At 39.0% G+C, this 12,452-nt stretch overlaps 2 protein-coding genes across 2 annotated transcripts in view; both read right to left on the bottom strand.

Annotated features, from left to right (window-relative positions):
• The window catches only part of LOC128220077 (receptor for retinol uptake stra6-like), a 58,462-nt gene extending 56,530 nt beyond the window's left edge, over window positions 1-1,932 (bottom strand). The window contains exon 1 of the mRNA XM_052928332.1: window positions 1,795-1,932. The gene's annotated coding sequence lies outside the window, so the exon portion shown is untranslated. The remainder of the gene's footprint in view (window positions 1-1,794) is intronic.
• A 1,972-nt stretch (window positions 1,933-3,904) lies between these two features.
• On the bottom strand, window positions 3,905-6,168 carry LOC128220459 (acetylcholine receptor subunit beta-like). The gene has a single exon (XM_052928867.1). The coding sequence runs from the start codon at window positions 5,885-5,887 to the stop codon at window positions 4,631-4,633; it is 1,257 nt and encodes a 418-aa protein (XP_052784827.1). The 5' UTR covers window positions 5,888-6,168; the 3' UTR covers window positions 3,905-4,630.
• Window positions 6,169-12,452: the final 6,284 nt, after the last annotated feature.

Genomic DNA, 12,452 nt, shown 5'->3' with positions numbered 1-12,452 from the left:
ACTGTTTAAGCGAAGAACGCTTAACTTAAGTGCATTTTAAGATAAACAACGTCCTGTAACGCAACACTGTGAGTAAGTGTAGCGAAGGCCACTCATGTGCCACTTAAGAATAAACTTCCCCTCTGAATTCTTAATATTGGTTTGATCATTTATTACATTATAACATTTCATAGATCATCTAAGTATGTTTCAGTTTTTCTTATGAGCTCTTAGTAGCTTTTTGCAGGACCGATGATATCTATAGTGTTGGTTTTCAAGTATCTGTAAAATAAGCAATTATTTGCCAACAATCATGAACATAACAGGCAACGAATAATTGAGTCATAAAAGCAACGTCTATTACGCCATTTATATGACGAGATTTACCCTCGGGTGCAAATATTGCCTTATTCTGGAAATGGGTAAAGTTTTTCCTCGTGAATTTTCATGTCAATGCATAAACACGGCAATTGATTTGCCCCCCCCCCCCCCACACACACACCCCTGGGATATTTCTATTCTGGCAGGGTTTTACAGTTAAGTCTTTAGTAACTTTTTGACAAAGAGACATCATATATATATTATAAATGAAGGAAATTGTTTTAAAGGCAACTTTAATTATTAATTTAGTTATCAAACTTTTGTTTTGAAACTTTTCGGAATACACTTTCTACAAAGGACTAAATTGTTTTAGATACAATGTTTATGTGTGACTGAACTATTTGTTTTGAAGTTTGGCTATATGTTCATTCTTTGAGACTCATATGCTACTAAAATGGAGTGCTTAACCATAAAAAATCAATTAATTAACAGCTATCGCACTCCTTGTTTAGCTGATAATTGTCAAAATAACAATTTTACACACATTATTGATTTTAAGTGTGGTTTCAGAATAAAACAAACATGAACACTTGTGCAGTATTAAAGCTTTCTGACAGTAAAACAATTTTGTTTTAAGAGACACACATATTTTCTTATTATATATTTCCAAAATTACTGCAACATAATATCACATTGTGAATACGATAAGTATTTTATGCAGATATGTATATCATACGCTAGTTAAATTAGGTTAATCGTTATTTTTCTAATGTGTTTTTGCAACATATTATAGGCATTTGAAAAATATATTCATTTTCTCAATTGCCATATACACGTTTATAACTAACCAAAGGCAGTCATGTCCACGTGGATATATTTACCCATAGGGACAAATTCGGCCCCTGGGCATATGTTTAGCATATAAACGCAACATAAATATACTTGTTCAATATATACTCTGCAACTTGTACATACTTAGCCTGGTCAAAATCCATAAGTGTAGGTCAAAGGTCGAATAGGTGCACTAGTAGGTTTTAAATTTGTAAATATTTATAAAATATTTTTTTTGTTCACTTGCATTTGTTTTTAAAAATACAAGCCAAAGAGATATAGTGTCCAAAATGAGTAGTTATATAATTATACTTTGACATAATAGTTTTATGCCGGTCAAAGGTCAAAGGTTACTTTATCTTGAACCAAAAGAAACGAAGCGACTGCATGTTCAAATTCAGTTAATAATCGCAGGATTATTATGTATCTTTATATAGATATGAAAACTGTCGTAGCATGACCATTGTACTAAAAATGTCATTCTGAGTGAACAGAAACACAATATATAGCCTAGGGATGCTGACTCCAGAAACTCTGTCAAAAATCATCAAGATCGATAATAAATACTTAATATTATTTATCTGTACAAGGTTTTACTAACCCCACCAATCTCATCCATAGTGGTGTCAAAAGTAATATCTGTATATACAAGAAATAATTTACCTGTTACATTTATTCTCAGGGAGTTGCTGTATGTGGTGACCACTTGATTCGGAACTGAACAACGCCAAACATCTCCATCATCAGAAATATTCAAAGATGGGATTGTACATCCATAATCCAATGTACTGCATGTTACCACTAAAGCATCTAGAGGAGTACTTGAAACTGATATACATGAACCACCTGATAAACCGACAGTTACAATTGTGTGTTCTGTTGTCGTGCCTGTGTCTGTCCTTAACCATGTCACTGAAAGTGTTTCGGCTGATAATGTACATACCAATTTCAATGGGTGTCCTTTAGTAACGGAAGATGCATTTGCTGATAAAACTGGAGCTTGAGCTTCTGCAAATAATCCAATGTCATAAAGTAAATTCATATTGACATGAGTTGTGTCAACCATAAGCAGAACATGTTTTTTATTGTAATTGTTGAACGTGTTTTACCAAGGGCTCATAAAAGGAAATTATGTCGCAAAATAATGCTAATATTAGTTACTAGCGTTTTCAAAAATAAATTCAAGAGTAAAAAAATTCATACAATGTTTTGTGATATAATATATGATATTGTATTTGTCCTGAGTTGAATATCCATAAAATTTAATATCGAATATAAGCTAGAGAATCAAACGGCAGTACTTATTACATATTCCAACAGGGGTGTAGATCTCGGACACTTGCAAGGGGCCGTCTCAATATGGGATTTACGTCGTAACATTAGTAATATTAAAGTGACACTCTTATTCAAAATCAATAAATACACATGTAAACAAATATACATTTTGAGTGATAAACCTTTAACTACATACTAAATAAGGCATAAATTGAAAATATTCATTACTGATATCAAAATTGTAACCGTGTATTTAATAGCTGAAAACGCAAAAATAGTAATTGATTGCTGAATGCTAAAAGATTTACTGTGATTTACTATCATATTATAAGGTAGAAATACCGTGTTTTCAGCACATTTCTTTCAAAATAAACTCGGCATCCTTCATAAGAAACATTGTTTTCGACTTTTCTTCATCCTTTAATGGTATCTTAAAACCATTTTGTAGTTGTGATAAATCTTTTTTGGGAATAAGAGTGCAACTTTAAATATGTTTCAATGTCAAAAAATGCATCATATTGACTTTTTATTTCCTCAACTTGGTTTAATTGTTTGTTAAGAATAAAAATATGACACTTTTTTTTTAATGTACAACTCCTTTTGTCTGAGATCTTTATCAGAATTGATATCTTGAGGTAAGTAATATTTTTTTCTAATAAGTGACATGAATTTCACCACCTTTCAAGTAAGAAATATGAAAAAATAACTAAAATTAAACCACAAATCTTTGTTCTAAAATATGTGAGCAAATGGGGTTAAATCATAGTGTGACAGTTGTAGTTCTTGAAAGTTATCTAAAAATCATGTCATAGTTTTCCCCCATTTTACTGTTGATATTTAATGAATAAAACAATAACAAAGAGTTTCATTGAAATTTGAACAAAAAAGTTCATCAGAGCGTATGGCCCATTTATTACCATGCCACAACTTGACTTTCCAATAATACAGAAATGTCATTTTTTCCCTATTATACACCATTAATGACTCATTTATCTTTAACGGACACTTAATATAACTCTTAAAATAAAACAAAAGGTTGACCCTTTCAAAATTCTATAATATTGCTTCTTTAAATCACCTAGAAAACATATCGAAATTGTACAAACAATTTGCGTTTTATTGACATACTATTTGCATTCTATTTAAACAGAGTGGAAATGACTGCTGTATTTATGTTGCCATGTTTATATTCTCGCAAATTTATAATACCTTCAATTACGACAAATAAATTATATCATAATATACCATAATGCATTATAGCATTGTTTCAGTGTTTGCAAACGTATATAGAACAGTACGAAATCGATAACTTGATGTGAATATTTTGTTGTCCACATAACAATTCGATGATTCCACAATCATGATAGTCTAATTTAAGACGCTTTCCCACAAACAGGCATGTTCTGCCAATTGGTTCGTTTTATTGTGGAACTTTATTGTTATAAGAGATCTGTTTTACATAAAAATGTGTCTGTTCATTCCAAATCATCATGTATGTTTTAAACCTGCCTGTTTTTGGAATCACACCTGTCTGTTGGACCATGCCAATGCGGGAGTTTAACATATATATACAGTTAGTTTCATTATATGAAACAATAGTACAAGTATCTTCTAATTCTATCACATGCTGTACCATTACGAATATTGAGATATATGACACACTACAGTTCTTCGTGATATTTTCCCTGAATTGTGATAAGACATATCGGATATTTCTTCCGGAAAAGTTAACTTCAGCACCCAATTGGTTCATAACCGGTAGTTTTCCACAGTTTATCATTCGGTTTGTTTCCACACTAAAATAATTTGGTTGGATAATAGTCGTTAATGGAATAATTTTGACCAATCAATACATTTTTCGGCTAGCTTTTGCGGAACCAGATAATAAAATCCACTTTTATTCAATTTGCTACATCTCTGTTTTAAGTATGCAAAATATCAAATAAGCTTCACTGAAATAAAATATATTTGATTAAGTAAATGAATATGATTTGGGTTTTTTTTTCGAAAATGAAAACAAACACATTTCTAAGACGTTTGATGACGTCGTGTTTTATACAAATATATATTGTAGTTGTTTCTATACATAACGTTGTGACGATGAGTTTAAGTCAAATAAAAATTATGTTCTGCTCTGCTCTCATACAGTCCATTGGTGTGACGATCCATGCGTAAATATAGCTTCATATGTTTACAAGTTCATTTATTTGTCCAAAAAGTCACATTAGCCTCGTGGTGCCGCGATCGACCAAACTATGAGGGCTAAGCTAATGCCAACGTTTGCGCTCGTGTATGTCACGAAGAGCACTGGATCGAGGCGCCGCGCAACTTCCCGCCACGTAACATGCTCGTGCGGACAGTTCTTTACGCTGTCGGCGTCCATGTCTGCAATGTCTTCCGTTGAATCACTATGCGCATAGGGTTTAAAATCTTCTACCATATTTGTGTTGGGTGTTGCTGGTCGGCGAATGAATAAGCATTGGAACCAAGAGTGCACCTTGCGGTGGTCGTCACGGTGGTAAAGGCGTATTTGAATGAGCGTTGAAAGGGTGACCAACGTCGCTATGATCACCTGCGTGAATACGTAAACGTTAAATATTGACAACTTGTCAGCGGTTTTTGGAAGTTGCTCGCTCACAATGGTGAGAAACACGCAGAGAGATAGGAAAACCGTCACAGAAAACGAGGCCTTTTCTCCACACGAAGCTGGAAGTATAAACACACAGCTACTAAGGAATGAAAGTAAAGCTATAGGAAGTATCACGTTCAACATTATCTGCAACGCTTGTCGTTTTAGTGAAAGGCAGAAAACCACATATTCATCTTTGCCAAGAACCATTCTCTCTGCCTTGGTGTATATCACTGTCCACTGCGGCTGTCCCTCGTACTCTTGAAGGTCTATTTCCTGAAGCGTGTTAATCAATTGCAGCTCACCGTCCGAGTGGGTCCAGGACTCGAACGTCAGGCAACACGTGTGCATGTCGTATGGGTAATGCACAACGTTCGCGGAGCACGTGGATTGGAACACTTCCATGGGCTTCCAAAGGCACGTGCCATCATGCGTTACGCGGATAAACATGGAGGGAGCGCCTAGATCCCGGAACTTTGTGATTGAGTTCTCCAGGGCGAGGTCCGGTCGCCAGATGTCGTCCTGCGGGATGCTGATTGAAGTCACGCCGCCGAACGCGCGCGGGTCCCACATTAGATAGTCATCAGTCCACGAAATCTTCAATTTTCCGGTTACAGTCAGCCTCTCCACAACTTCGTTGAATTCCACGAGACTTAGAAGTGCGAGACTTACGTTAATAACTGTTGGTTTCGTGACGTCAAGAACCGGACGAATCTTTTTGTTGTAGTCATCAATTTTCATCAAAGTGTCGTGTAGTAAATGAGCCGAACTTTTGTTCGCCGCGCAGGAAACAGGTCTTATGTTTTGTGTTGTTAGTATAAGAAATGTCAAAAATAATCCAAAGATGTCCATCGTTGGTTCTATCACTTGTAGAAGCCGTATACAAGAGATTATGTTTAAACGAGTTGATGGCGCTTTATATTTAATATATACTCCAGCAGTAACGGGAACCACTCAATACACCGCTAAAATTAATCACGTTTCCACTCAAATATTAACTTGTAAACATCAGATATTCCATTAATATCCGAATGATGGCCTTTCATGGAAGTAGAACGTCCATTAAAAACGCAGATAAAATCAATTACAATTAAAAATCACTGATTCGTGTATATATGTCCAAATCAACAGGGAAATCGCTTCCATCCTTTCTGAATGTGAGGTTCAATTCAACAGGGAAATCGTTTTCATTATTTCTGAAAGTGATTTCAGTGTAATTTTGGGTAGAGAAACTACATATTTTTATCGAATTTATTTAACGAGCTTATAACGAGACGAAAAAAAGAGGCTCTGTCGATTATTATCGTTTTCAAATGTACAGTTTAATAAATATGATACAAAAAACAATCTTTTTGTTTCTCTTATAGCATGACTCAATAACGGTCGAAATCTAGTGCAAATAATTCACATTGTGTGTTATTAGGATGCTTCATCCACAGAAAAGAAAATAGACCGACATTAAAACATTTAATTTACAATAAAAACATAAATCATGTCTCAATTGTCAACCGCTTTTCAAAAGTTTAACTCAAAGACAAAACAAAAATAACATTTCAATCCATTTAAATCAGGCAAATCAAGCCATTAATGCGTGACGTCATAAATAAACCGGGAGTATGTACATACCATGTTGTGGTTGAAGTTTGATAAGAACGTTAGTCAGCGTCACAGTCGTTTTCAATAGTGCGATTTCGCTATGTAGCTGGTGTATTACAGCGTGGATTTTTGTCATTTTGATTGATGTTCACATGGATATTACCTCTATGAATTGGAGCACATAGAATGTTGTAAAGTTCACCAGAAAATATTAGATTGCATGTGGAATCAGTGACTGTGTAAACTTAAGAATTGCTGGCGAGCTGCCTATAATGAACTTTGCATGGAAGTAGACGGGGTATTTTCACTGGAGAACAGGATCTGGGATACGTCCATGTTTTGATTAGGTTTTATGTGGCTTTGCCTTTTTTATTATCATTAATTATTCCACTTATATATATGTAATGTTAAAAACAAATAGTTTGGCTTGCCTTGTGCCCCTAATCAGGGTTTATCTTTAAATGTTCGTCTTCAGGGCTTGTCCCTGTATTTTTTCAATGTATTATTTAAATACTACTTTACGATTTTTGAGATTTTCATGTAACTGTTTTAATTCTATTTCTAACACTCGCATTGTATTCAAATGAAAATCACGATGACGATATTTTGTCACGCTCATTTATATAATGGCACCATTGTTGGTAAATGTGTGAAAATTAGGCTAACATGCTTTATTACATTTTGACTTTATTGAGTGTATTTGGTAAAGTTTTTCCCGCATTCTTAAAAATAACTGATTGACATCATGGGCTGATAATAACAGTGTTTACATTGAGGCTCAGGCAAGTTTTCGCAGTGGAATGAGCCCTTCTGATAATAGTTTCGTCGTACATGGTAAAATTACTTATACGATAAACCAGGGTAAGTAACTGTATTGTAGTTTCATAGATTTCAGTAAAGCTATTGACTGTGTTGAACGCAATAGTCTTTGGTTTGAACTGAAAAAACTTGGTTTTCGCAGTAAATGATGACACTTCTTACAAGTATGTACTCAAGGTCTAAATCTCGTATTAGGTTCAACAATAGGTTGAGCGACGAGTTTTTTTTTGCTTTTTAAGTGTTCGTCAAAGTGAATCGTTGTCTCCTTTCTTGTTTTCAATGGTTTTCAATGAAATTGAAGAGCGTCTTGTACTGAATGGTATTAATGGTATTGAGATGTACACGACAAAAATGATTATTGTATTATACGCTGACGACATTGTATTTTCTAATTCGGCGGATGGCTAGCAAAAGGGTTTAGATAGTTTATATGTGAGTATTGTCGTAGATTTAAACTCAAAATAAATGTCGTGAAAATTAATAATTGTTTTCAGAAAAGGTGGAAAGGAATCTACAGTTTACCTTTTACGGGGATTGTCTTGAAAAAGTCAGGTCTCTGTCTTATTTAGGTGTTGCCTTTTTCTCGAGTGGTTCTTTCAATAAAACAGAAGGAACTATTGCTGGTAAAGCAAAAAAAAGCTATTTTTAAGCTTCACAATATTTATACCATTTTCGTAATGTAAGTGTGAAACATCGACTCGACCTTTTTGGCAAGCTTATGTTACCTATTTTGAATTACTCTATTGAAGTTAGGGGTTTTCATAAAGCAAATAATATCGAACGTATTCAAATACAGTATTGCAAATGCATCCTTCAGGTTAAACATTGTTCTCAAAATAATTTCATATTTAGTGTACTCGGTAAATTTGATTTAGCCTACAACAGATATATCAAAATTGTAAAGCACTTGTAAAATTATTTAAGTTTTAAAAACTGATGCGGATTTGCCTCCACATAAAGTGTCATGGGTTACATTAGTTCAACATTTTTGTAATCAGGATTTTATGAAGTATGGCTCAGGGTGTTGGTAATGCAAATATTTTTGTTCGTATTTTTAAACAACTTTAATGTAATACAAATGTACAAAACTGGAATGCCAGAATTGAAAATCACCAGGCGGTTCTTTCTTTAAATCTATTTTTTTCCTTTGGCTTTCAGTATTATTTGAAATGTTACCTGTGTAATAATTTAACTGTAGCAATGTTTAGGTTACTTCTTTCATCTCATAATCTGTCTATTGAAACCGGTCGATGGCAACGTCCAAACTGTAGCCCCCCGTGAAGACATGAAGTGTATAATATGCAATACACTGGGAGACGAATACCACTTTGTGATATAATGTAATTTATGTACTGAATTCCGTAAAAGATACAGTCTAAATTTTACCGGTCCAATCCTAGTATGAATAACCTGAAACAACTCCTTGAAAGTACTAATATTTCTACATTTAGAAAGTTCAGTACATACGTATAAAGCTTTTTAATTAAGAACTAGTTTACAAAGATAAAGCCCTTTAATTTGTCAGTTTGTTTTTATAATGTTGCGTTAAGTTTACATTTTATGTATTTGAAAATGTATTCTTTGTTTCGTATGTATTGAAGGTTGATATGTGTTGTCTTTGAACTATGTAATGTATAATGTGTAAAAAATTCACTTAACTCATTTTCTATGTTGCACTATGTTGGCACTGTAGAAACACATATATGTACGTTTATTAACACTTTCTACGTTCATAATGTGGACTTTCACCTTTCAAATTTTGCGTTGTCTTTAATCATGTCCTTCCTTTAAAAAACGTCGGACCATTCGTGTACACAAAGCTGTCCCTTTATCTATTCATGCAGCAACTGTCGGACCAGTCGTTCACAGAAACTTGGTCAGCATATTTCTGGCCAGTCGTTCACAATAAAGCTGGCCCTTTACCCGTGCACGCAGCACCTGTCTGGCCAGTCGTTCATAATAAAGCTGGCATTTTACCCGTGCACGTAGCACCTGTCTGGCCAGTCGTTCACAATATAGCTGGCACTTTATCCGTGTACGCAAAACCTGTCTGACCAGTCGTTCACAATAAAGCTGGCCCTTTACCCGTGCACGCAGCACCTGTCTATCCAGTCGTTCACAGTAAAGATGGCTCTGTACCCGTGCATGTACCACCTGTCTGACTATTCTTTTCCAATAAACCTAGTTCTTTACCCGCATAAGCAAGACCTGTAGGACAAGTCGTTCAGGGAAAGCTGGTCCTTAACCCGTGCATTCAGCACCTGTCGGACCAGTCGTTCATGAAAAGCTGGCCCTTTACTCGTGCTTGCAGCACCTATCAGACCAGTCGTTCAGAGTAAGCTGGCCTTTTACCCGTACATGCGGCAACTGTCGGGCCAGTCGTTCATTGAAAGCAGGTCCTTTACCCGTTCATGCGGCACCTGTCGGACCAGTCGTTCAAGGAAAGCTGGCCCTTTACCCGTACATGTAGCACCTGTCGGACCAGTCGTTCAAGGAAAACTGGCCCTTTACCCGTACATGCAGCACCTGTCGGACCAGTCGTTCAAGGAAAGCTGGCCCTTTACCCGTACATGCAGCACCCGTCGGACCAGTTGTTTATGGAAAGCTGACCCTTTACCCGTACATGTAGCACCTGTCGGACCAGACGTTCTTGGAAAACTGGCCCTTTACCCGTACATGTAGCACCTGTCGGACCAGTCGTTCAAGGAAAGCTGGCCCTTTACCCGCACATGCAGCACCTGTCGGACCAGTCGTTCACGGAAAGCTGGCCCTTTACCCGTACATGTAGCACCTGTCGGACCAGTCGTTCAAGGAAAGCTGGCCCTTTACCCGTACATGCAGCACCTGTCGGACCAGTCGTTCAAGGAAAGCTGGCCCTTTACCCGTACATGCAGCACCTGTCGGACTAGTCGTTCAAGGAAAGCTGGCCCTTTACCCGTACATGCAGCACCTGTCGGACCAGTCGTTCATGGAAAACTGGCCCTTTACCCGTACATGCAGCACCTGTCGGACCAGTCGTTCATGGAAAGCTTGCCCTTTACCCGTACATGCAGCACCTGTCGGACCAGTCGTTCAAGGAAAGCTGGCCCTTTACCCGTACATGCAGCACCTGTCGGACCAGTTGTTCATGGAAAGCTGGCCCTTTACCCGTACATGTAGCACGTGTCGGACCAGACGTTCATGGAAAGCTGACCCTTTACCGTACATGTAGCACGTGTCGGACCAGACGTTCATGGAAAGCTGACCCTTTACCCGTACATGTAGCACCTGTCGGACCAGTCGTTCACGGAAAGCTGGCCCTTTACCCGTACATGCAGCACCTGTCGGACCAGTCGTTCATGGAAAGCTGGCCCTTTACCCGTACATGCAGCACCTGTCGGACCAGTCGTTCAAGGAAAGCTGGCCCTTTACCCGTACATGCAGCACCTGTGGGACCAGTCGTTCATGGAAAACTGGCCCTTTACCCGTACATGTAGCACCTGTCGGACCAGTCGTTCATGGAAAGCTTGCCCTTTACCCGTACATGCAGCACCTGTCGGACCAGTCGTTCAAGGAAAGCTTGCCCTTTACCCGTACATGCAGCACCTGTCGGACCAGTCGTTCATGGAAAGCTGGCCCTTTACCCGTACATGTAGCACCTGTCGGACCAGACGTTCATGGAAAACTGGCCCTTTACCCGTACAGGTAGCACCTGTCGGACCAGTCGTTCAAGGAAAGCTGGCCCTTTACCCGTACAGGTAGCACCTGTCAGACAAGTTGTTCATGGAAAACTGGCCCTTTACCCGTACATGAAGCACCTGTCGGACCAGTCGTTCATGGAAAGCTGGCCCTTTACCCGTACATGTCGGACCAGTCGTTCATGGAAAGCTGGCCCTTTACCCGTACATGTAGCACCTGTCGGACCAGTCGTTCATGGAAAGCTGGCCCTTTACCCGTACATGTAGCACCTGTCGGACCAGTCGTTCAAGGAAAGCTGTCCCTTTACCCGTACATGTAGCACCTGTCGGACCAGTTGTTCATGGAAAGCTGGCCCTTTACCCTTACATGAAGCACCTGTCGGACCAGTCGTTCATGGAAAGCTGGCCCTTTACCCGTACATGTAGCACCTGTCGGACCAGTCGTTCATGGAAAGCTGGCCCTTTACCCGTACATGTAGCACCTGTCGGACCAGTCGTTCATGGAAAGCTGGCCCTTTACCCGTACATGCAGCACCTGTCGGACCAGTTGTTCAAGGAAAGCTGGCCCTTTACCCGTACATGTAGCACCTGTCGGACCAGTCGTTCATGGAAAGCTGGCCCTTTACCCGTACATGCAGCACCTGTCGGACCAGTCGTTCATGGAAAGCTGGCCCTTTACCCGTACATGCAGCACCTGTCGGACCAGACGTTCATGGAAAGCTGGCCCTTTACCCGTACATGTAGCACCTGTCGGACCAGACGTTCATGGAAAGCTGGCCCTTTACCCGTACATGTAGCACCTGTCGGACCAGACGTTCATGGAAAGCTGGCCCTTTACCCGTACATGCAGCACCTGTCGGACCAGACGTTCATGGAAAACTGGTCCTTTACCCGTACATGAAGCACCTGTCGGACCAGACGTTCATGGAAAGCTGGCCCTTTACCCGTACATGCAGCACCTGTCGGACCAGTCGTTCATGGAAAGCTGGCCCTTTACCCGTACATGAAGCACCTGTCGGACGCGTCGTTCATGGAAAGCTGGCCCTTTACCCGTACATGCAGCACCTGTCGGACCAGTCGTTCATGGAAAGCTGGCCCTTTACCCGTACATGCAGCACCTGTCGAACCAGTAGTTCAAGGAAAGCTGGCCCTTTACCCGTACATGTAGCACCTGTCGGACCAGACGTTCATGGAAAGCTGGCCCTTTACCCGTACATGCAGCACCTGTGGGACCAGTCGTTCATGGAAAGCTGGCCCTTTACCCGTACATGCAGCACCTGTCGGACGCGTCGTTCATGGAAAGGTGGCCCTTTACCCGTACATGT

The sequence above is a fragment of the Mya arenaria genome, chromosome 15 (assembly GCF_026914265.1).
Source record: "Mya arenaria isolate MELC-2E11 chromosome 15, ASM2691426v1".
Lineage (NCBI taxonomy): Eukaryota > Metazoa > Mollusca > Bivalvia > Myida > Myidae > Mya > Mya arenaria.
This window is presented reverse-complemented; position numbering and strand designations above follow the sequence as displayed.